Source organism: Bufo bufo, chromosome 3 (assembly GCF_905171765.1).
Source record: "Bufo bufo chromosome 3, aBufBuf1.1, whole genome shotgun sequence".
In the NCBI taxonomy this organism is placed as follows: Eukaryota; Metazoa; Chordata; class Amphibia; order Anura; family Bufonidae; genus Bufo; species Bufo bufo.
The window spans coordinates 422636270-422662893 of NC_053391.1; the positions used below are offsets into that span (position 1 = coordinate 422636270).

Below are 26624 nucleotides of genomic sequence, written 5' to 3' on the forward strand. Positions count from 1 at the left end.
CGCATAGGGAAAATATCAAACGATCTCACATGCCTTCAGTATGCGCTACCCTGCCAGCTATTTACAGGATAATGCCAGGACCATTGAAAGGTCCTCTTTAACATGCAAATTAGGCCTTTGGTACAATGAGGGCACCACCCTTGCTCTCGTTGCACCCAAGCTCTGCTCCTTTCTGTGGCCAGCCCCTCCATCGCTGCTTTCCACTCCCTGGCGCTGTCAATCAAAACAGCAAGGGATGGGGCTGGTTGCAAAAAAGGAGTGGAGCTTGAGTGCAACAACAGCAGTGGTGTTGCCCTTATTATACCAAAGGCCTAATTTGTATATTAAGAAAAAAGTGTCATAAATCGGGAACAGAGCTTCAGATCGACAAAAGAAAAAGAGCGTTTTAATCAGGTGAACCACGTGTGTCTATGCAAACAGGGAGTTCGCTGGTGACAGATTCCCTTTAATTAATCTAAAAGAAACAAATACTCAATTAGGACAAACAAATGACAAAAACTCGTCTATCTGATTCTTTACAATGCTGCGGTCAGGGTGTAATGCATGTGGCAGATAGTGTGCAAGTGACATCTCCCAAGCATCCACAATTTTAATATGAAGTCCAGAAAACATAGCCCTCATTACAGTGTCTAGCTGCAGTGAAAACCAGTCACTATTGAAGAGGCTCACTTCAGGTCCAAGCTCCTGGACATTGGCAGAGCGAATGATAACAGCTGTGTCTGGACTGCGCTCCAGTAGGCGGAGAAGAGCGGCTCGTATGTTCCTAAGGCGTCTTATGTATACCTCCACTGGAAAGGTGCTAAAGTGAGACCAGATGGTCATGGCTACTACAGTGTTCTTTCCTCCCACTATACCATCCAATTCATTGGCAATATAACGCAGCTCATTGCTTGACACTGTTGAGAAGCGAATTGGTGGCCCATGACAGCGGAATTTCAGCATTATATTACGGTCAACATCAACAGCCAAGAATGGACCAACATTCTTAGGGCTCCCCAGGTCAAATGGCTTTAGGTCTAAAATAGAAGAATAATTACAGTCATTTGCAGAATGTAAAATGCTATTTCAATAGAAAGACAGCTGAAAGAGATCGGTGAAATTTATTATAGCCCGGCTAGGGGTGGGCGATATGGCCTAAAATCTTTATTGCAATATAATTTTAAGCATGTGCGATATGCGATATATATTGCGATATATTGTTTTCTATATTTGGGGGGGCGTGTTTAAACTTTTTTTTACTTTTTATTTAATAACTATTAGTCTCCTTAAGGGCTAGAACGTAGAACCCTTGTCATATTCACCCTAATAGAGCTCTATTAGGGTGAATAGGACTTTACACTCTCCCTGCTGCCCTGTGCTTTGTGCACATAACAGCAGGGAGCTGATCCCCCTCCCCTAAATGGTGCCATCCACAGATCCCCCCCCCCCCCCCTCACCTAAACGGTGCCATCCCCAGATCCCCCCCCTCCCCTAAACGGTGCCATCCCCAGATCCCCCCCCTCCCCTAAACGGTGCCATCCACAGCCCCCCCCCCCTCTCCTAAACGGTGCCATCCACAGACCCTCCCCTCTCCTAAACGGTGCCATCCACAGATTCCCCCCCCTCCCCTAAACGGTGCCATCCACAGATTTCCCCCCCCTCCCCTAAACTGTGCCATCCACAGATCCCCCCCCCCCCTCCCCTAAACGGTGCCATCCACAGATTCCCCCCCCTCCCCTAAACGGTGCCATCCACAGATTCCCCCCCCTCCCCTAAACGGTGCCATCCACAGATTCCCCCCCCCTCCCCTAAACGGTGCATCCACAGACACCCCCCCCTCCCCTAAACGGTGCCATCCACAGATTCTCCCCCCCCTCCCTTAAACTGTGCCATCCACAGATTCCCCCCCCCTCCCCTAAACAGTGGCATCCACAGATTCCCCCCCCCTTCCCCTAAACGGTGCCATCCACAGATTTCCCCCCCCCCTCCCCTAAACGGTGCCATCCACAGATTCCCCCCCCCTCCCCTAAACGGTGCCATCCACAGATTCCCCCCCCTCCCCTAAACGGTGCCATCCACAGATTCCCCCCCCCTCCCCTAAACGGTGCCATCCACAGATTCCCCCCCCCCCCCCTAAACGGTGCCATCCACAGATTTCCCCCCCCCCCTCCCCTAAACGGTGCCATCCACAGATTCTCCCCCCCACCCCCCGCGGCGCTCACAGGAATACATTTAAAAACAACTCAGTAACTTTAACTTTATTCATTGGTGATCTCTTTACTGTATACCTTACTAGGTCTTAGCTCCGGTAACAGCAGGCAGTGCGGGCGGGCGGCGCTCACTCACTGACATCACGCGCCTGCGCCGCCTAGTGGGAGGAGCAGGCGCGTGACGTCAGTGAGTGAGCGCCGCCCGCCTGCTGTTACCGGAGCTAAGACCTAGTAAGGTATACCGTAAAGAGATCACCAATGAATAAAGTTAAAGTTACCGATTCGTTTTTAAATGTTCTACTGTCAGCGGCGTGGCCCTGTATGTTCTAACCCCCAGGCAAGCGTCCCTGTCACCATGGGAACGCCTGGGGGTTAGAATATACCATCGGATTTGAGTTTTCACGCGCTCACTGAGATCGTGAAAACTCAATGATTTACTGTCAGTCCCTCCCCTCCTCCTCCTCTTGTCATTCGTGGTCAGCGGCAGCCGCGCACAGTGGGGAGGGAGGGACTCTCTCCTTCTCCACTGTGCCGGCTCAGGATCATATCGCGGTCCGGCGATATAGGCGATATGCTCAAAATCCATATCGTGGCACAAATTTATATCGCATATCGCCTATATCGTCTATATCGCCCACCCCTAAGCCCGGCCATAGAGTGCTATCTTTTTAAGTTATCCTCCGTATAGATTATTATTATCGCCACTTGAGAATGTCATCATGTCTCGCCCTGTCAATCACAGTGCAGAGGGTGTGGCAGTTGCAGAGAGAGCAGAGCCTCTAGGTATAACGGCAACGTCCTCATTGTTCCTATGGGGCTCATTTGCATATATTAAAAGATAATTTTTCTCAGTAATGCAGCACATAGGATCATGGGACCAACATGGATGCCTTCAGCTGCCAAGAGCACATGTAACAGGTCAGCCAGTGTCATAGGTACAAACCTGCTGACAGATGCCCTTTAATCTATACACGAAATAATGAGATTCAGGGACGGAATGGGAACTTAAAGTGGCCCTGAAAAAAAAACTAGAAGTGGCCCCATGTTGTAGGTGGGTCCAAACTGACAGAAGGCAGGGCAATACAAGTAGGAAGGGACACCATGTGGAGGCAGGGACAACAGAAGTAGGTGGGGCCAGTAATACTGTAGTGCAGAACAAAATACCGCCCCAGCAGAACAAAATACCGTAGTGCAGCACAAAATACTACCTCTGCAAAACCAAATACCACAATGCAGAACAAAATACCGCCCCAACAGCACCACATACCGCAGTGCAGAACAAAATACTGCTTCTGCAAAACCAAATACCGCAGTGCAGCACAAAATACTACCTCTGCAAACCAAATACCACAGTGCAGAACAAAATACTGCCTCTGCAAAACCAAATACCACAATGCAGAACAAAATACCGCCCCAACAGCACCACATACCGCAGTGCAGAACAAAATACTGCCTCTGCAAAACCAAATACCACAGTGCAGAACAAAATACTACCTCTGCAAAACCAAATACCACAGTGCAGAACAAAATACTGCCTCTGCAAAACCAAATACCACAGTGCAGAACAAAATACTGCCTCTGCAAAACCAAATACCACAGTGCAGAACAAAATACTGCCTCTGCAAAACCAAATACCACAGTGCAGCACGAAATACTACCTCTGCAAAACCAAATACCACAGTGCAGAACAAAATACTGCCTCTGTAAAACCAAATACCACAATGCAGAACAAAATACCGCCCCAACAGCACCACATACCGCAGTGCAGAACAAAATACTGCCTCTGCAAAACCAAATACCACAGTGCAGAACAAAATACTACCTCTGCAAAACCAAATACCACAGTGCAGAACAAAATACTGCCTCTGCAAAACCAAATACCACAGTGCAGAACAAAATACTACCTCTGCAAAACCAAATACCGCAGTGCAGAACAAAATACTACCTCTGCAAAACCAAATACCACAGTGCAGAACAAAATACTGCCTCTGCAAAACCAAATACCACAGTGCAGAACAAAATACTGCCTCTGCAAAACCAAATACCACAGTGCAGAACAAAATACTGCCACCCATGCCACAGTATGAAACTGTATCATCATCTTGAGGATGGCAATACAATTGAATTCAGGAGGGTACCTGCGGGAGCTGGCCAGGTGCATAAGTGCCTGATACTCCTACATTACTTAATGCTGAGCGCATCAGATCTTTATGTACCCTGCTGATGGCCATGGGGAAGCCTAGGGTGGCCCCCTGGGCATCTGCTTACCGGGAAATTTTCCTGTAGGGTCTATGGCCAGTCCGACCCTGATGAGATTCTAGAGAACTTTGTGCCTCAGTATTATGGCAAATGTGTGTGGCATGCCCGTTCCTGTTCAACACTGCCTCAATGCACAACGCTAGGTCCACGAAAAATGGTTTGACAGTCTCCACAGAGTCCTGACCTGAACCCAAAGCCAGACCTTACTGGCCAACATCAGTGCTTTGTAGGTGAATAATCTGAATCCCTGCCGCTGTTTTCCAAGATCTGATGTAAAGCCTTCCTAACAGAGTGGAAGTTGTGACATCAGTCACTCTATTGTTAATGCCACTGCCTTTTAGGTGTTTTAGAGGTGTATACATGGGTGAGATTTTTAGGCATCTGCCTCTGGTTGTTTGCACATTATCTAGAGCAACTGATTTTACACAGGTTTCCCACAATGGACATTTATCATGTATCCACATCCTATATAGGTCTGTGGAGCTGATGGAAATTGTAGAGCGCTGTACTTAGATGTTTCTTTCAGCCCCATAGACTTTGCATGATTGACTGCTACTCCATTCTGTTAGGCCATTTTTAAAGGTCATTTTATTACTTTGGCTTAGGAATCCAGGAAGAGATTATAAAGCAAGTTATTTTATACACTTTATTATTGAAAATAAAATAGAATAAAATGTTGACCTGAAACAACGTCTGTGAGATATTCAAACCACTGCCTTATGGTAGAGTCTCCAAAAAAATGCACCACTTTCCCCTGTAAACAATCAGTGATGTCTAAAGGCTTGTCGAACTGCCATAGTGTTGATCTCCCAGACCTCCACTGATCTCTATAATAATAACCCGATGGGAGAAACTTTAAGCTGTTAAGAAAATATTTCTCTAAAAGCAAGAAAAGAACAATTAATATGAGACATTCAATAATAATGACATACATTGACACTAAAAATATTGGAATCATAATTAGGCTACATGCACACGAATGTTGTTTGTTTCCGTGTCCGTTCCGTTTTTTTTTTTTGTAGATAGGATGTGGATCCATTAATTCCAATGGGTCAGCAAAAAATGTGGACCGCAAATCGCGTGCTGTCCGCATCAGTATGTCCGTTCCGTAGCCCCGCAAAAAAAAAAATAGAACAAGTCCTATTTCTTTTCCATTTTAGGCGTTGTTACAGTGAATCCGCAAAAAAAAAACAAAAAAAAAACGGATGGCATACGGATGACATCCGTTTTTTTTTTTTTGCGGATCCACAATTTGCGCACCGCAAAACACATACGGTCGTGTGCATGTAGCCTTAGGGTGGATCTGTCAGATATTTCATTTTCTATCATTTGATTCAGCATTTTCCTGTACCTATACTTACATACAAAGCCTGCTACACCCACACACAGTGATTAGCTGTGCCCCATATACAAGGAAAAGCTGTCAATCACGCTTTGTGAGTGGAGGAAGCAGGACTCATGGGTTTAAATTATAAGTCCTGGCATTTACACTGCATTGTACAGGAAAAGACTGAATTCAATTGTATAAAACTATACATCCCTGAGCTCACGGAGACACAATGTCCTTCACTCTACTAACCCATTTGATAGTCCTTTACTGCCAGAAGTCACCGGTGAGATAAGAATTACCAATTTTGTATTGTATTTTGTATTAGTTAGACCTAAATGCTTTGCTTGTAATTTCAGATTTTTATCTCCTAAATATATTTTGCATCCCAATAAAGACATAACATTTTGATAAAGCTAAATTTCCCATTAAGAAGACGCATACACTGTTTGGAGAAAAGTATTGGGACACACCTCTTAATTCAGGTGCTCATTCAGTCTCCAGCCCCTAGCCGTGCAGTCTGCCTGTACAAAAAATTGGGAAATGATGGGTCATTCTAAAGAGCTCACTGATGGCGAGGATGGTACTGTAATAGGACAAATCAGTTTTTGAAATTTCTACCCCCCTAGATATTCCACAATCAACTGTGAATGGTGTTATTGCAAAATGGAAGTGTTTAGTGCTGAGACACATAGTGCATAAAAGTCAGCAACGTTCTCTTGACTCCATAACTGCAGAATGGCATTAACATCAGCACGAAATCTGTGAGCATCATGGCATGGGTTTCCATGGCCGAGCAGCTGCATGCAAGCCTTACATCACCAAGCACAATGCCAAGTGGTGTAAAGTACAACGCCACTGGGCTCTGGAGCAGTGGAAAAATGTTCTGTGGAGGGATGAATCACTATCTGGCAGTCTGATGGAGGTGTCTGGGTTTGGCAAACACCAGGAGAACGTTACCTGCCTGACTGCATTGTGCCAACTGTAAAGATTGGTGGAGGAGCAATAATTCTGTTCAGTTTTTCAGGGATTGACGTAGGCCCCTTAGTACCACTTAAGGGAAATCTTAATGCTTTAGCATACCAACACACTTTGGACTCTTGTAGGCTTCCAACTTTGTGGGAACAGTTTGGGCAAGGCCCTTTTCTGTTCTAGTATGGCTGTGCCTTCGCACAAAGCATGGTCCATAAAGGCATGGTTCAGGGAGTTTGGTGTGGAAGAACTTGACTGCACAGAGAAGGGATGAGTGAATACACTTCGGATTAAACATCCGAAGTCGATTCGCATAAAGTTAGAATGTATTGGCTCAGATGAGCCGAAGTTATTACTTTGCGAAGTCTCGCGAGACTTCGGGTAATAACTTCAGAAATTAATTTCTACTGATAAAAACCTTTTACCGAACTCTGGTTCGGTTCCAAGGTACCACTTGGAACCGAACCAGAGTTCGGTAAAAGGTTTTTATCAGTAGAAATTAATTTCTGAAGTTATTACCCGAAGTCTCGCGAGACTTCGCAAAGTAATAACTTCGGCTCATCTGAGCCAATACATTCTAATACTGTACGGAGCGCTCATGTTCCAGCTGAAGTCGATTCACTCATCCCTAGCACAGAGTCCTGATCTCAACCCCATCAAACATTTTTGGGATGAACAACATAACAATTTATTACCTATCTACAAGATAAGTGAGGTGTTTGATCACTGGGGTCCCACCGGATCCTGAGTCCCCTAGCAATCAAACCCTTAGGTTCACACCTGAGCGTTTTACAGCGCGTTCCTATGCGCTGTAAAACGCTCAACAGGCAAAAACCAATGTTTCCCTATGGGCATGGTTCTCACCTGAGCGTTTTACAGCGCGTACAAACGTGCTGTAAAACGCCCTACGCCCCAAGAAGTACAGGAGCTTCTTTGGGGCGCATTGTCGCGCGTAACACCTCTGTTTTTCATTGTACGCCTCTGTGGTCAATAGCAAGAACGCGCGTATGACGCGCGTTTCCAAAATACAAAAACGCCCCAAAATACGCCTCAAAAACGCCTGTAAACAGCGCTTATCGAATACGCTCAGCCTAATTACCTATCCTTTGGACAGGAAATAATGGGGCAACCCCTTTAAGACTAAGATTAAAAATGTAATTGTTGTAAAGCAGGTTGCAAAGGGACCTCATTGATTGCTATGCTTTTACCTGCTCTTGATTATGCTCACTGGGGTACATGCATGAATCAGAGAAAAATAGACCAGTTGACTGTAGCAACCAATTACAATTCTGTTTTAATTTTCCAATCTGTCTTGGAAAGATAAAACCTGCAAACTGATTGGATGTTGTGGACAAGGCCCATTATGATTGAAAGTAGATATTGCTGAGAAAATATATTCTGGAAGGAAGTACCTTTAACATTCCAAGGATGCACCGTCACTGTGTCAGGGCCACTTGCCAGGATGGGTACTTTGATGTTCACATCACTTAAAAAAAACAAAAAGTACAAAATTATAGCTAGATGATTAGCACTTTACTCATTTTTAGTACGTAGAGGTAGAAAGGGAAATGGAACAGAATTGTTTGGTTCACTCACTGGCTAGATTCAAAGAACCTTACTAGAACGGCATCCCAAGCCCACATGGACATGTCTACAAACTACATACATTGTATAGACATTATTAGCAGTCTCAAGCATTGTAAAAGATCCTTTACATCACAGTAAGACAGTAATTCACCCTCAATACCTTTGAAAGAACATGCTATCATGTAAAGTCAAAAGATTTTTCATGTAACCTCCTTTAGCATGATTTACTCGACTGGAGCAAGATAACTTGTCAGGCTTGTAGCAGAACCATGGTTCTCCAGTGTTAAGGTCTGTGTAATTGCATATTGGTTGCTTTTTAGGCAGACAAACATTGCACATTGTGGTTTCAGAAATGTCACCTGAACGGAACAGACTTTTAAAGTAAACTCTGTCTGGTTTGTCTTCACGTAATTGTTGAAGGACTTGAATCCCTTCACTTGGGTGAACCAGAACCACTGAAACAGTCAACCTACCGGGCCAAAGTAATGCAAAGTACACACTATAGAATCCATTCTGATGGTCCAAGACTGTTCCCACTGCACCAGCTTTCAACAAAGGAGAATGAATTCTTGTTTGCAAATAGTCTCCTCCATAGTGCTTCGGGTCTCCTTCAAAATCATGGACCCTCACAAGCACTTCCAATACATCTCCCACCTTAAATGAGGACTTGGACTGTAAGATGACAAAATGACTGTGAGCAGCATCTGTGCTTTTCATAAACTCAATCTTGTCATGTGGTGGTCCAGGCCATGCCACCATTTTCAGTAGAGATTTCTGTTCTTCATACTCAGATTTGGACAGAATTTGAAGCCGAAAATCACAATTATGTTTCCTGTTTACTGGTGACAGAGAACGAGCTGTATCTCGGTGTAGATTTGCCCTTCCTGGCTCCAGACCCATCCTATGATTCAGATGCTGTCAAAGAAAACACAGAAATTTATCAATCAGATACATTTTCACCGTGTGTACTGCAAACTCAAAGTAATGGCAACTTCCTCATTGTGTTACATTGTTTCTTATATCCAACGAGACTGATACAAATGCCAACATTATCAAAATATCGATACCCAATCTGTACTTTTGTCCCGGTATCGGTTCGGTACCAGGATTTGCCTTTTATCAATACTAGGCTGCGCTACTGCACAGCCCAGTATCAGAGAACATGGAGCGCGCTGCTGTCAGCGCGCCATATTCCCTCAGCAGCACAGGGGAGAAGGATTCTCCCTCCCCTGTGCCGCCGCTGCCAATGAGGAGAGAGAGGGGCGGAGGAGGGGAGGGACTGTGGCCACTGCGTCACCAATGATAATTAACGTCTAATACAGATACAGGAGGCGGGTGCAGCGGCAGAATCACATAGTCTGCACCTGACCTCTATGACAGGGCGCTGCGATCAGCGGCAGTTAACCCCTCAGGTGCCGCACTTGAGGGGTTAACTGCCACTGATCGCAGCTCCCTGTCAGAGGAAGGGTGCTGGCTATGTGATTCTGCTACCGCACCCACTTCCTGTATCTGTATTAGACGTTAATTATCATTGGTGGCGCAGTGCGCCCTCCCCAGTATTAAAAACATTAGTGGCGCAGTGCGCCCTTAACCCCCCACCCAGTATTAGAGTAATTGGTGGCGCAGTGCGCCCTCCCCCCCAGTATTAAAATCATTGGTGGCGCAGTGCACCCCCACAGTATTAAAATCATTGGTGGCAGTGGCATTTGTGATCGGAGCCCCAGCAGTGCAATCCTAGGACGCTACTGAAGGCCTGGCTGCCATGGTAATCTCCCTGCTGCCGTGTGTACTATGCACAGAGCAGCAGGGAGAGTGTGAGATCCTATTCACCCTAATAGAGCTCTATTAGGGTGAGTAGGAAAAGGGTTCTAGCCCCTAAGGTGGGAAATAGTTATTAAATTAAAAAAAAAAAAAACACACACCAAAATATAAAGTATAAATTACCCAATTTCCCAATTTTACATATAAATAATATAAACAATAAATAAACATATCACATATTGCCATGTCTGAAAAGTCCAAACTATTAAAATATTTTAAAAAAATCTCCTATGTGGTGAACGCCGTAACAGAAAAAAAAAAAAAAAAAAAAAAACTGCGTGATTCGACATTTTTTTTTTACTCACCTTGTCTTCCCCCAAAAAAAGGATCGGACTGTTCGATTATGGACCGGACGTTCCATAAAATGCGGAATGCACGCAGCTTTTTTTGTTATTTTTTTTTTTTTTGCGTGGTATCGAATGGTATCGAGTATCGCAATACTTTTTTATGGTATTGAAACTGAATCAAAATTTTGGTATCGCAACAACCCTAGCCAACATGATGACTCTAGTAAAGTTCTTCCCATATTATGTGAATATTAGGCCTTATTCACACAACCGTGTCCGAATTTCCATCATTTCCGCAATAAAACAGATTAGTGAAAAATGCATAGCACATAAATGGCTTCCATGTGCATTCCATTTTTTTCTCACTCTAAAACTTGAATGCGCTATTCTGATCAGCAAACATGGACGAGAATAGGACATGCAGTGAGCTTCTTGGATCGGCACATGGATCCAATAAAAAAGCAGATGTGTGAATAGCCCCACTTGTATGTGCGCCACAAAATAAAAGAATAAGGATCGTGTGAATAAGCCATTACAGAGATGGGTTTTTTCGGCACCATTTTGAAAATATCATCTCTTTAGCTGGTACTGTATCAAGCTGTGGATTTTTTTACACGAAAATCTGAGCAGGAAACTTGCGCATAATACAAACTGTGTGCATGTAGCCTAAGAGTACGGCCACACGTTCAGGCTTTTTAATGCAGTTTTTGAAGCCAAGATCATCAGTGGATTATACAATAAGAGAAAGTATTAAGGACAGATACAATTCTATTTTTTTTACATTCAGTTTTTACAGGTGTCTTGATGGCCTTTGTCAGCCACTTTGTATGGCCGCATATTATATAACATTCTTCTATAGATAAACAGTACTGTACCTGTTAGGGTCCAATGGTGCAGCTGGCCCTCTGTGTCCAAGCCTTTCATGCTCTGATGCTCTCCCTTATACTGGGTCACTGCTAGGTGGTGGCTTCCGCCTAGCAGTGTTCCCCCTGATGTCACCGGCACTAATAGGAGGACTTTAACGCTACCCTAGCCTTTAAAATAACTAAGGAAGCACTAAAGGATGCCTATTAGAGCCAATGACGTCACCGGCAACACTGCTAAGCGGAAGGCAGCGCTAAAGCCCGCCCATTAGTGCCAGTGACGATACAGCACAGGGCAAGGGAGAGCATCGGAGCATGAAACACTCCGATACTCATCTCAGAGGGGGCTGCCTGGGTGAAAAGGGGATGTGTCCGGGTTCAGTTCTCAACCCAGACAATACCTTTAACACTCAAAGCTGTAATATGGTGCTGAAATGGCAGAGGCTCAGGAGTGGGCCCACGCCATGACTTCTGGGTGCCATATATAAAAACAAAAAAAATAAAAAAGATAAACATAATTGGTATGGCTCTGTTCACAACAACCCAATCTATTAAATTATTTACCATGCACAATTAACAGCATAAAAAACAACCCAGTGCCAGAGGAATAGAAAATGATCAAAAGGTTCCATATATCCCAAAATGGTATCAATAAAAATTATAGATTGTTCTGCAAAAAATGAGCCCTCACACAGCTCTGCCAGCAGACAAATAAGAAAATAAGGGTACTTTCACACTAGCGTTTTTCTTTTTCGGTGTTGAGTTCCATCACAGGAGCTCAATACTGGAAACTCAGTTTTATCCTAATGCATTCTGAATGGAGAGCAATCCGTTCAGGATGCATCAGTTCAGTCCCTCTTATGTTTTTTGGCCGGAGAAAATACCGCGGCGAGCTGCAGTTTTCTCTCCGGCCAAAAATCCTGAACGCTTGCCAGAATGCCAGATTCGGCATTAAGTGTTCCGGAAAAATGGATCCGGTTTTCCACTCTGCGCATGCGCAGACCTTTAAAAATGCCTGCCTGCCAGAATCCTCTGCGGCAAGTGTGAAAGTACCCTAAGAATATTGGTACACAATATAACCTTAAAAGAAAAAAAAAAACTTTGACATTTTTAAAAGTAGTAAAACATAGAAAAAAACTATATAAATTAGGTATCCCCATAATTGTATGGACCCTCAGAATAAAGTGATGTCACTTTTTACCATGCAGTGAACACTGTTAAAACAAAACTGTTGTTTTTTCACACCATCATCCCAAAAAAAAAAAAATTGTTAAAGGGGTTGTCTCATCTCAGACAATGGGAGCATATCGCTAGGATATGTCCCCATTGTCTATAGGTGCGGATGCTGGGAACCGCACCTATCTCCTAGACGGAGCCCCTCAAAGTGGTGGCTGGAGGAGTCTGGTCCAGCCAGTACCAAGTGCTCCCCCCTCAGAAGTGAATGGGAGCGCACCGCACATGACCGGCCACCGCTCCCATTCATTTCTATAGGCCCGATGGAAATTTTTGGCGGCCCCATAGAAAGAAATCGAGGGCGGATGCACATGAGCAGTGCACCCTCCACCACTTTCGGGGCTCCGTTCTCGATATAGGTGCGGGTCCCAGCAGTGGGACCTGCACCTATCAGACAATGGGGGCATATCCTAGCAATATGCCCCCCATTGTCTGAGATGATACAACCCCTTTAAACAATACATTAGATTTAGCCCAAAATGGTACCATTAAAAGTTACAACTTGTCCCACATAAAACGGCTTGTTTTATGTGGGACAAGTTGTAATTTTTAATGGTACCATTTTGGGCTAAATCTAATGTATTGTTTAAAGGGGTTGTATCATCTCAGACAATGGGGGGCATATTGCTAGGATACTTGTCCCACATAACACAAGCCCTCGTACAGCTATAGTGTCAAAAAAATATATGCCATGCCTTAAAGGTGTTGTCCACCTTTTTCTATTGATGACCTATCCTCAGGATAGGTCATCAATATCAGATCAGTGGATAGCAGTCTGCCTCGCCGCACTCATACTAGCGCTGCCTGCTCACCGTCACAACTGCCTCAGAGAGCAGTGTAATTACAACTATGGCGTCCCCATTTGCTTCAATGGAACGCCATACTTGTAATTACACTGCTCCTGACCCATTCATTTTTATGGGTCTGAGTACATGAGCGTTGTTTTTCACACATCATCTCTGCGTTACGTGAAAATCGCAGCATGTTCTATATTCTGAGTTTTTCACGCAACCCTGGTCCCATAGAAGTGAATGGGGCTTCAGTAAAAAACGCATTGCATCTGGATGTAAAGCGTTTTTTCACTGATGGCTTTCAGGTTTTTTCACGGGCCTGACAGGAAATCTAAAGTTCATGTTTAGGTGGGCATTAAAAGTGGCAACTTTAGTTTTATGATTCCATAGCAACCAATCAGATTCCACCTTCCATTTTCCAAAGAAACGCTGAAAAATGAAAGGTGGAATCTGACTGGTTGCTATGAGCAACTAAGGCAGTTTTCCTTTACATCAGTTTTGATAAATCTCCCCCAATGTGTGTAATGCACAGAGGAACCGAGTCCTCTAGAGCAGTGGCGTAGCGTGGGGGGGCCAAGGGGGCGGTTGCCCCAGGCGCTAAACTGCAAGGGGGCACCCAGCTGTTAAATACAATGCCATTCACTCTCACAGGCAGCACACTGAGTGCATCCCGCCATTGCCATTCAGTGAATGATTCACTAAATTGCGCTGGTAGAATGCCAGTGAGAGTGGCATTTACTCTGTCACAGGCAATGCACAGTGTGCAGGCTTCGGCCAATGAAAGCACGCACGTGCGAACCATCAGGCGGCGTTCCTTTGGCTCTGGCTGTGCTGCTGCCAGCCTGCACAGAACAAAAGCAGCCAACGGCAGACCGAGATGGTCCAGCACTGCATTTGCAATCATTTTCATCTAATAACTCAGAATTCCCTGGTGGGTTATATGAAAATGTGTTTTCTAATTCATTCGCAAACCAAACCGCAAAGTCAAATTTTCCATGAGCGCTCTTACCTCGGCCAGATGGATGTTACTAACCAACACCAATACCACCAAGAAGAAGATAACCACAAAACATATCTGTAACCTGTAGAAGGTGCACCACATTTTTTGCAGATACGCCAACATCCATATTCTATTTTTCAGCAAGTACGGCTTGGCTCATTTGTGATACTTTAGATCACCTCTGTTCCTCCAATGCCATTTTATCTAAGGAAAAACAAGAGATATAAAGATGACTTCAATATGAATTATTTTATTTTTTTTATTTTAATTTAAAGGGAACCTGTCACCAAGAAAATGCATATTAAACTGCTAGCAGTACCTTATTGCAGCTTGTGGCATGATTCTAAAGGTGTCTGTGTCTTTTCTGTACAATGCGCCAAAAGGCTGAAAAAATGAAGATTACTCTTACCGGTAATTGGATTTATCTTTAGCCTTCACAACGGCATTACCTGGAGGTTACTCTGCCTCCTTCAGGGGCAGGAACAATTAGATCCGTGCATAAAACGCTCCCTCCCATGTCCTGCTCCAGTTAATAACCTAGTAGCTCAAGAATAGAAGCAACAGGTTAAGGCCTCATGCACACGACCGTTGTTTGGGTCCGTATCCGAGCCGCCGTTTTGGCGGCTCGGATGCGGACTCATTCATTCCAATGGGGCATCAAAAGATGCGGACAGCACTCCATGTGCTGTCCGCATCCGTGACTCCGTTCCACGGCCCCGCTAAAAAAATATAACATGTCCTATTCTTGTCCGCGCAAAGCGCAGACAAGAATAGGCATTTATATTGCAAATTGCGAAAGGCAACACGGACGCCTTCCGTTTTTTGCGGATCCGTGGTTTGCGGAACGCAAAAAACGGCACGGTCGTGTGCATGAGGCCTTATAAAGAAATCTCTTTACAAAAGGAACAGTAGGGACATTATCTACACAAAATAATATTAATACAACAAGAAAATTAGGGCGGGAATTTATCCATGCTGTTGTGGAGGCTAAAGGAAAATCCAACTACTGCTAAGAGTAATTTTCATTTTTTCCTCTCGCCTCCACAATGGCATTACCTGGAGGATTAACAGATACATTTTTTAGGGCGGGATAACAGCAGACAACACCTTTCTGCCAAAGGTCAAGTCCTTATTAGAAATTAGGTGTAGTAGACGGACTAGACCACGTGGCTGCCTGACAAATCTCCTCTAAGGAAGCTTCGGCGCCTTCCGCCCAACATGTAGAAACCGCCCTGGTTGAATGCGCTTTTATTTAGTCTTATTTATTTTAGAATGCCTTTACCCACTTCACAGATAATGTGACCGCTGATGAAGGTCCATCGTGACCGAAACGTCCGGTCAGAAATATTCTGTTATTGATATGTACCACTGGGCAAATGGATGATGCAGATTATGTAAAATAAAGCTATACTTTAATTGCAAAACCTTAACCTGTGTGCCTCAATACTTCATCACTTGGATGGTGGCTTAACAGCCCTTGATTGGCACCAGGGACACTTGATTGAGTGCGGTTCCTCACTTCACTACAGATGAGACCTAGGATAGTAATTATGTCTCTGATCGACACTTTGCGCTCTTGGCAAAATTCTGATACCTTGAAAATTAGATCCTCTTGTTTCATTATTAGAAGGAAAGAGGTCATCTGGCTTGAATCCAAGAGCACACCCAGGAACACACATCTTTGGCTTGGAAGGAGATTAGATCTTTGGGAGTTTATTAACCAACCCAAACTTGTCAATGTATCCATCGTAATTTGCAAATTCCACTTTAGAGTATCTTCTGAAGGAGCGGCAATCAGAAGATCATCAAGGTAAGGTATAATTAATACCTCCGAGTGATTAAGGAAGCCTGCTACCTCTGCCATAATCTTCGTAAAGACTCTGGGGGCTGAACAGAAGCCAAACGGTAGGACCTGCAACTGAATATGATGTATTTTTCCCCCCAGCCAGACTGCTAGTCTTAGGAACTTTTGGTATCTTGGATGTATCTGGACATGATAGTATGTGTCTGTAAGATCTAGGGTTACGATGAAGCAGTCTTTCTGAAGTAGATTGATTGTAGACTTTGTCTCCATCTTGAATCTTTTGTATTGAATGTATTTGTTCAGGTCTTTTAAATTTATGATTGCTCTAAAGGAACCATTCGGCTTTTTTACTAAAAAAAAATGGAGAATAAAATCCCAACCCCCTCTGGTTTTAGGGTACCAGGATTATAGCCGCCTTTTCCAGCAAAAGAGAGATCTGTTCTTCCATCGCTTTTTGATCTACCCCCGTTAATTTTCTGTTTAAAAAAAAATCTGTCGGGAGTTTTTTTTTACGAATTCTAGCTGGTAATCTTGCCTGATTACCTACATGATCCAGGGAGAAGCATGAATGTATTCCCACGCTGGGGCAAAGTCTCTTAAACTTCCCCCCACAGAGGCTCTGGCGTCATTTGGAAGACTGCCGAGAGGTTCTTTCTGAATTAAAGATGAATCCCTTTCCTTTGTTTTTAGAAGGTTGCCAGTTAGAGGTGGATCCCTTTCTTTTTTGTTCAAACTTATTACGTCTTTGGGAACGAAAAAACTTCCTTTGGTGGAAAAATTTTGATTCCGCAGGTAAACCCCTCTTCTTATCTGAAGCTTTCTCCAGAATATTATCTAAGGATGATCCAAAGAGTCTATCCTCTTCACATGGTATGGAACACAAACTATTTTTTGAGGCTGCGTCCCCAGACCACGATTTTAGCCATACGGATATGCGAGAGGCATTTACCAAGGCAGCAGATCTAGCTGACAACTTAACAATGTCTGCAGACGCATCTGCCCAAAAATTTGCTGCTTGTTTTAGTACAGGAATAGATGACAGGAGGTCTTCTGTGGGTGTACCAGATTTAATATGTTCTTCCAGTTGGGATAACCATAAAACGAGGGTACGAGCCGTATATGTGGCAGATATCCCAGGTCTAAAAGTGGCAGTGGAAGATTCCCAAGGTTTTTTAAGAAGGGCTTCACACCTTTTGTCCATCGGGTCTCTAAGCTGCCCAATGTCTTCAAAAGGCAGTTAAGATTTTTTTGAGATTCTCGCAGTGGGGGCATCCACTTTTGAGGCTTTATCCCAAAGGGCAGAGTCCTCATCTGTAAAGAGATATTTTCTCTTAAACATTTTTGAAGATATTTGCCTTGTTTCAGGATCTCTCATTTTGTATCATATTTCTGATATTACTATGGACTGGAAAAACGTATTTTTTTCACCTAGACCTAGGAACATTTGGTCCTGTACAGAAAGGGGTTCCTTAGTTTTAGCATTAGCACTTTAGCATTAGCTCGCTTTGACCTACAATGCAAAGGAGATTCTTAGCCAAAAAAGTAAGAAAACTTGAGATAAAAAGCGAGCAGTCACCTAAAAGCAGACAGAACCTGCATGAAAATCACCCCGTGATTAATAAAATAATGCCAAGCAGAAGGGCCCTCCTGGAGGAAGTTTAGGCCTCTTTCACACGAACGATACAGATTGGCTCCGGATGCGTTCAAACTCGCACCATTTTGTAAGCAAGTTCAGTCAGTTTTGTCTGCGATTGCGTTCAGTTATTCAGTTTTTTCCGTGCGGGTTCAATGCGCTTTGATGCGTTTTTCACGCGTGTGATAAAAAACTGAAGGTTTACAAACAACATCCCCTAGCAACCATCAGTGAAAAACGCACTGCATCCGCACCTGCTTGTGGATGCAATGCGTTTTTCACTGAAGCCCCATTCACTTCTATGGGGCCAGGGCTGCGTGAAAAATGCAGAATATAGAACATGCTGCGTTTTTCAATGCAGAACTGATGCATAAAAAAACGCTCATGTACACAGACCCATTGAAATGAATGGGTCAGGATTCAGTGTGGGTGCTTTGCGTTCACGTCACGCAATCACATGAATGAGTTTTCCGCACGAGTACAAAGAGGCCTTACCGGACTGGAGGACCTTGGATGATCAGAAGATTTGCGGCCAACATCTCCCTCTGAGACCAGGGACATTTTACACACCTATGTCCAGCAGTGTGTATGGGACACCATGCTCCGGCGTTCACACCTCCTTTTTCAACGCGGTGGTGGACGCTACACCGGCTGACGTCATCACGCTGCACTCCTCACTTCCGGCGCGACATCGTCCCGCTCTCTTGCGCATGCGCTCCCGAGCCCCTACCCCCTGCAGCAACCCTCTGGTACAAAGACCGGATAACAAACCTAAAGGCTGTGCGGTCTTGCTTGCAATGACTCTCCTGCACTCCTTGAGGGACAGGAAACAACTGGAGCAGGACATGGGAGGGGGTGTTTTATGCACTGATCTAATTGTTTCCTGCCACTGAAGGAGGTGGAGTAACCACCAGGTAATGCATGGAGGTGAGATTAAAAAGAAGTCCTTTATTCACCTAGCCATGTATGTAAACGATAGTCTTTAAGTTAAGGGGGCAGCGCCTTTCTCGCCTGAAGTCAAGATAAATATGCACCTAGAAATGGCTAAACTTTTATCCATACATACTTCAAGCAAGAAAAACTTGCTAAACCAAAATATTACCTTAAAGGAAATGTGTCACGATAAATGTTATCTGCCTGTTAAAACCAGATAGCAACACACTGTTTTTATTTTCTGATTACAGAATTATTTATTCTATTTCCTGAACATGATTATGGGGGAAGCCATCTTGTCTAAGCTGTTTTTAACAGCATTTAGAAAGCATTAGGAAAACTGCTCTACAACAGCCCCATCGTCCATAGACACAATGGACTGGAGGAGACCTGATTGACTTCTATGGGAGAGTTTTTCTGTGACCTTTGTACAAGGAAAGAATAGATAAGCTTGGACAATCACCTATTGTGAATGGAGGATTCTGTCTTATCTGTACACAGAGGTGATATCATTACAGGCAGGATTAGAATGACAGATAAGTAGGTGACTGCAGTAAAGTGATCTGTACAGAACAAGAAGGGACGCCTATTATTAAGCTTAGTTGCCACTGCAAAAACTGCAGGATTTTATGAGTTTTGTTTAAATATAGATGTTGACTTGGCAAATTAAAAATATGAAAAATTATTTAAAAATATTAAACATAAAAAACATAATTTAAACAGTAGAAACATTTTCTGATGACACATTCCCTCTACGGCTCATGCACACGACCGTTGCGTTTTTTTGCAGTCCGCAAATTGCAGATCCACAAAACACGGATACCAGCCGCGTACATACCTCATTTTATGGAACGACCGGCCCATAATAGAACAGTCCTATCCTTGTCCGTAATGCGGACAAGAATAGGACATGTTTTATAATTTTGGGGACAGCATGGAACAGACATGCCCCATTGAAGCGAATAGGTTTACATCCGACCCGCAAAAAGTACGTTCGCGCGCATGAGCCCTTAACTGTAGGATTTACTTTACTCCAATTTTTTGCCATTAAGCTCCTAGCTGTGGTAAAGACTTGCTTGACCATCCATCTACATCTGATTGGAACTATCTCCATAGAAAGATCTAGCAACGCTAGTTCTGGTAGAAACTCCCTCCCAGAATCCCAGAGGTGGAAACTTCCTCCCAAAATCTTTCTAAAACATGCAGATATTCACTAATTTACAAAAAGATGAATATTCAGAGCCCGGGGCCAGTAGTAGAAACCTGTTTAGTGATCATTTGTTACAGGCAATGTATAAAATGCAGGCATTGTATAAAATGCCTGTGTATGACATGTTAACAAGTATTACATGTTAAGAAGCCTTTATTGATATGAACATGAAAGAAAGACATTCAAAACAAATAAAAAGGCAAAATAAAACTACACTTCTTATAAAACAGTGGAAGAACAAAAGAAGGAAGCTAGGTGTCACGGCACGGTGTGGGTGGTAAACTCCATACCGAACACAGGAGGCCTGGAAACTAGGGAAAGGTCACCACCTAGTGAATCCCTAAACCGAGCCTTGACTACTATCAGTATGAACAGACCTCAATGGTAGTAATGTTCATACGCAGGAACCTAGAGCCCTAACTGACCCTAAAGGTCCCTGTAAATAGTGTCAGGACAAGAGATGACCTGTTCCTTCCCAGCTGAAGGAACAGGAGACTCCCTCAGGCCTAATACCAAAACATAGGGAAATACAACAAACAAGAAGTAGGGAAAAGACACTTAACTCCGAAGTACGTGGACAAGCAGGAACTCAGAGGAGAACCATACACCAGCACTTCCACAACCAGAAAGGAGCTATCAACCGCATAGCATGATGGATGAGACCAGACTAAATAGAGGAGTTGGAATGACCACTTAAGCTACACCTGAGACAAGAGGTGTGGTCATAACCAGCAACACAGAAACAAGTGAAACCAAAGAGGCTGTCAGATCACATCACGTGCAGCCAGTCTCTTAGATCTCCTGACCCCGTCACGGAAGAGACTGTGACACTAGGATGGCATTTTGAATGGCACTTAATTGTCTTTCTCACACAAGAGCAGTTCATAGTTTGGCATTTGTTCTTGCACAGAAGAAATGGAAATGTCCTCAATAAACGACACTTCTTATAAGGCTAGTTTCACACTTGCGGCAGGACGGATCCGACATGCTGTTCACCATGTCGGATCCGTCCTGCGGCTGTTTCGCCGTGCCCCCGGGCCGCCGCTCCGTCCCCATTGACTATAATGGGGATGGGGGCGGAGCTCCGGCGCAGCACGGCGGTGCACGGCTTAAGGCCGCCGGACTAAAATTACTGCATGTCAGGTTTTTTAGTCCGGCGGCTTTCTCCGTGCACCACTGTAGCTCCGCCCCCATCCCCATTATAGTCAATGGGGACGGAGCGGGGGCACGGCGAAACAGCCGCAGGACGGATCCGACATGGTGAACAGCATGTCAGATCCGTCCTGCCGCAAGTGTGAATCTAGCCTAAAACAGTGGAAGAACAGAGCTTTCTTACTGAAAAGAGAAAGTGACCAGTATTGTCCTCACTTGGGACTGTTGCTGTATGGGGGTGATTTTATGACGCTACCTCTGAAAGGGAGCATTTTATACTTTGCTGTTCAGCATTATATAGAATGCCTAGGAAATATATAAATTATTAAGTGTTTCATACTTTACCTGAATACTTCAGGCATTCTATAGAATGAATGAACATTTTATACAATGCATCACTTCATACATTGCCTTTTAACATTATATATATAGAAAATATTGTATCAACGTGAATTCTGAGATTCTGGAAAAAATAAACTTAACACGACTTAGTTGTGTAAGTTTACTAAACTATAATAAAAGATATAAACTGCTCACAAAAAGTTAGGGATGGTGAAATATATGGAAAATGTAGAGTTCACACTACAGCGATATTAGATCATGAAAGCAGGGCATTTATGTAGAAGCATGCAATGGTGATTTCCTCAAACATTTTAATGAAACAAAAGCCAACAAGTGGTGGGTATACTCCCACAAAAAATGTCAGCGTCTCAATAACTTGTCATGTAGCCTTGAGCATCAATTACAGCTTGACAACGACGTCTCATGCTGTTCACAAGTCAACTTATTGTCTGCTAAGGCATGGTATCCTACTCTTCTTAAAAGGGACGGCTCTTGGGTCATTGAGGTTCTGGGGTACAGAGTAACAAGCCTCTACACAGCGACTCAGCTGATCCTATAGGTTTTCAATGGGATTCAGGTCTGGAGAAAGTACAGGCGACTCCATTTGAAGTACCCCAGTCTCCAGCAGCTGTTCCCTAATGATGCAACCTCAATGAACTGGTGCATTGTCATCCATGAAGGTTGAATTAGGCCTGTGATGTTCATGCAGAGGCACAGTGACTGGATTAATGATGTTATTCAAGTAGTATGGGCTTATCACTGTACCATTCACAAAGTGTAGGGCAGTTCTGTATTGACTAGACACACCTGCCCACACTGTACCACCACCACCAAAGGCTCGTCTGGCTGATGCAAGAGGATGAAGCCTGTGGTCAGGTACCCTTGCAGGTCGTCTAGCACTTAGACCAGGCTGATGTCAATGGTTTTAAATGGTCTGACGTGACACTTGTGTACCCCTCACCTCCCTTTATGTGCCTGGAGTTGTGTGGCATTCATCATCTGGTTCCGCAGGGCATTGTTCACAATAAAGCGGTCATCAGTGTGGGAGGTGGCCACAGGACGTCAACTTCTATGCCTTTCTGTGACTCTTCCAGTCTCTCTGTATCTCTATTGCAACCTGCTGATGACTCTGTGACACTCTAAGTTCAGTGGCCAGTTCCGTCTGAGAACATCCTGCTTGAAGCCTCACAATGGCGAGGTACTGTTGATCAATTGTTAGGTGTTGTCTTGGTCTCATGATGTCAAAATGTGAACAGCATGACGAGGAGGACTGTTTAAATACCAATTCTAAGTGAACCAGGAAATTTATTGGGCGATTCATGGATCAAACACCTATTGTGAATTTTGACGTTAAGCTCCTTGTTAGAGAACATTTGGACATGTGCATTCAAAATTTTAGAGAAGGTCACATTAAGGTTAGAGTGCATTTTAGGTTCATGCTGAAATTTCACCCACAAGCCAAATATCCCTAACGTTTTGTGAGTAGTGTATATACAAAAGAAAACATTCAGAGTAAAGTAACAGTCACCAAAGCCATGAGCAAATGAATGGGCTCCCATTGACCAGTGCCCATCATGGCACCAGTTCATGCATATTTAGGATGATATCCAACATAGTAGCTGCCGCACAAATGTCACATGGCGAGCTACAACCAAAATGAGTTTGCGATGTAGCCAAAAGCTGTGTGGTTCTATGCAGTCTACTCATGAATAACTGCCCACTCATTACTCGTTTTTTAATGGCTGCATTATTTTTCTGAAAAAGTGGTACCTTAGAACCGAACCAGAGTTTGGGAAATGGTTTTTTACAGTAGAAATTCATTTTTATGAAGCTATTACCCAAAGTCTCGCGAGACTTCACGAAGCAATAACTTCGGCTCATCGGAGCCAATACATTCTACTACTGTACGGAGCTCCTGCTCCTTACAGTATTGGAACAAAGTTTTATGCGAATCAACTTTGGATGTTTCATCCGAAGTCGATTCGCTCATCCCTAGTCACAACCACAAACAGCAGGTATGAACTCTGTGCTGCGGACCCGTGGACTGCAAAATACTGCAAAAGATAGTCCTATCTTTTACCGAGCGGAGGCATGGATTGGAAGCCCACGGAAACAATGGAAAGGCCTTCCTTGGGCTATCAGGTCTGTGCCTCCGTACAGCAAAAGATGGGACATGTCCTATCTTTTGCAGATCACGGACCCATTCAAGTCAATGAGTCCGCAGCACGGAGTTCACATGGCTGGTGCCCGTGCATTGCAGACCACGATTTGTGGTCTGCAGCATAATCATGGCGACCATACGGTCGTGTGAATGAGCCATCAGGCAGAGTTCACAACACCGTTATTTTTTTGTTCTTGTAATCGTTCAGAAGAACAGGAAAAAGTAAAAGAAAAAATGGAGCCTGTGAATCAGTTATGCACATTTGGCATCGGTTTGAGCCATTTCCATCTGAGATCCGTTTTCTTAGACGGAAAAACAAATACTGCATGCAGAATCCACACAAGTGGAGTTTTCTACTCATTTGAAGCTACATTTGTGCCAGAAAATAATTACGCATTGGATTAGACGTACTAATGAGGCCCCCACTCTGACACAACCATGTTCTACTACATTTCCACGTCTGCAGAAGAAATGTATGACCACCTGCAGCTTCACATGGTCATAGCGGACTGCTGGGGAATTCTTCAGCAGGAACCATGGGTTAGGCCTCATGCACATGGCAATTGTGTGCATTGGGGACCGCAATTTGCGGTGCCCAATGCACAAAGGCAACATCCATGCAGCTGCCGTGACGGTTTCAGACCCATTCAACTTGAATGAGTCCGTGATCCGTCCTCACCGCAAAAGAAATATGTAACACATTCTATTTTTTTGCAGTGCGGAGGCACGGAAAAAAAAAACATGGAAGGGCTCCATAGAGCTTCCAAGTGGTTCTGTGCCTCCGTTCCACACCGCACCTTCTGGATTGCAGACCCATTCAAGTGAACGGGTCCGCATCCGTGATGCAGGGAGCACACGGCCGAGCCCACATATTGCGGGCCAGCTGTTTGTGGGCCGAAATACGCAACGGCCGTGTGCATGAGGCCGTTATTTAAAGGTATTGGGGGTCATTTATGTAACACGCTATGGCTGTTTTATGCATAAAAAAGTTGCAAACCCCCATTTTGCAACATATTTAAATGCCCATGAGACAATATTTTGCCGCACTGGAGTTTTTGTGACGAGTTCAAGACTTGTGAATGTCAAGGGAGTGGCGGGGGATTTTGGCCCTGACAAAAATTTACCATCTTTTAGGCTAGGTCTACACGACGACATTTGTCGCGCGACAGAAAGGGCACAACTACACACCAATGTCGCGTGACAATTTTTATAATGGCAGTCTATGGTGTCGCACTGCAACATGCTACATCGCAGTATGTTGCAGTGCGACACCATAGACTGCCATTATGAGAAATGTCGTCGTGTAGACCTAGCCTTATTCCTAGAAACAGGCGCAAAAGTGGAGTGAAAACGACTCCAGTCAGGGGCAGGAGTATTTTTTACTGCAGGTGCACAGACTGCCGGAGGTGACGTTATAATTAGATGAATCCTCCAGCAGAGCGGGGGCAGGGTTGGACAAAAAGTGGTGTAAATCACCGTTTTTTTTGTAAATTATTGTCTTATCACAGTCATGGCCGACATATCCTAGCCATATGCCAATGTCAAAGGAAGCAGCACTGAGAAGTAATACACAGAGCATACAGTCACTGTAATGATGGCATCCATGCCCAGCATTACTCAGATTACAGTGTGGGCAATGCCAGCCTAATGAGCGGCCGCACATAACGGTAATATACACTACAGCTCCGCTCACCTCTACATCCTGGAGATGCCAGAGCAGGTGCCCGCTCCCGGTGTGCGCCCCCTGGTGCCCGCTCTGCAGCGCCTCGGTCACCTAGGACAGGCAATCCATGACTGACATGTACCGGTATTCGCCGCGCAGGGCTGCTGTACAATGGCTGCATGGAAGGCCCCGCTCACCCCCGGTGACGCTAGCTCCTCCCCTCTGCTGTGGAGGAGGAAGCCGAGGCGGCTGGTACAGCAGGATGCCAGCGTGCCCAGGCTGCTCTATGGTGGGCACAGGAACTATGGGGTTTGAGCCCCTGAGTGTACATTATGAAGGCAGATGGTTGTTGGGGAATAGGATCGAATCTGACTGTCCCAAATGTGTTGTGCCCATGACAGAGTGGCATCTGAGGAGCAGGGGCGTTGCTAGGGCCTGAAAACATCCGGGGCACAAGCCCACTGTGTTGAAATTGCACATTATATTTGTTAATGTAAACAGATTCCATATATGCCCCTCTTACCTCGGGCTGTGCAGTAATTACAGTAAAAAACATACTTTTATTATATGTAAATTTCTTCACTACCAGGAATCTGGGCGGACTTGCTGGTAGCCGCCGCCTCCTCCACTTGATTGACAGGGCCAGCGAGCGCTCTCCTCCTCTTGCTGGCCCTGCCTGCAGCCTCAAATCCTGCGCATGCGCCGTACCGGTCCTCATTCGGCGCAGGCGCTCTGAGAGAAGGACGGCTGCTCCTTCCTCAGTGCGCCTGCACCGATGACGTCAGCCCTACACCCGAAAGAGAGGACCTCTCATCCGGGTGTAGGGCTGACGTCATCCGCGCAGGTGCACTGAGGAAGGAGCGGCCAAGCGAGCGTCCTTCTCTAAGAGCGCTTGCGCCGAATGACGACCGGTGCGGCGCAGGCGCGGGATTTCAGCTGCAGACAGGGCCAGGGAGAGGAGGAGAGCGCTCGCTGGCCCTGTCAATCAAGTGGAGGAGGGGGCATTTTTTCAAACAGAGGATGCGGCGGCTACCAGCAAGTCCGCCCAACTTCCTGGTAGTGAAGAAATTTACATATAATAAAAGTACGTTTTTTTACTGTAATTACTGCACAGCCCGAGGTAAGAGGGGCATATATGGAATCTGCTTACATTAACAAATATAAGAAGTCAAAAACTGAAAACTGGGGGTTGGGGGGTGACAGAAGCCCTTTAAAGGCATGCTTAAAGGGGTGTTCTGGTTTATGTGCAGTGCAGTACTGCAGACTGCAGTCATATAATACAACATTCGGTAACTTTCCAATATCTGTTCTGTTTCATTTCCTCACCACTGCAGAAATCTTTGCTTGGGCCCTTTAATATTGATGGGAGTGGACCCTGGACGACCCCACCCCCCTTG

At 44.7% G+C, this 26624-nt stretch overlaps 1 protein-coding gene across 1 annotated transcript; it reads right to left on the minus strand.

The window, feature by feature from the left end:
• On the minus strand, positions 1-25413 carry NXPE3 (neurexophilin and PC-esterase domain family member 3). The gene is made up of 6 exons (XM_040421955.1): positions 25258-25413; positions 14339-14533; positions 8495-9249; positions 8160-8233; positions 5130-5327; positions 1-1016 (listed from the first exon to the last, which is right to left on the minus strand). Exons 2-6 carry the CDS (start codon positions 14450-14452, stop codon positions 472-474), a joined length of 1686 nt encoding a protein of 561 aa, XP_040277889.1. The 5' UTR covers positions 14453-14533; positions 25258-25413; the 3' UTR covers positions 1-471.
• Positions 25414-26624: the final 1211 nt, after the last annotated feature.

Coding starts and splice junctions, on each gene's coding strand:
- NXPE3 (XM_040421955.1), bottom strand. CDS start 14,452: ATGTTGGCGTATCTGCAAAAAATGTGGTGCACCTTCTACAGGTTACAG. Junction 5,328..8,159: donor GCATCCTTGGAATGTTAAAG/GTACTTCCTTCC, acceptor TCTTGCTTTTAG/AGAAATATTTTCTTAACAGC. Junction 1,017..5,129: donor TCTCACAGACGTTGTTTCAG/GTCAACATTTTA, acceptor CTTCTATTTTAG/ACCTAAAGCCATTTGACCTG.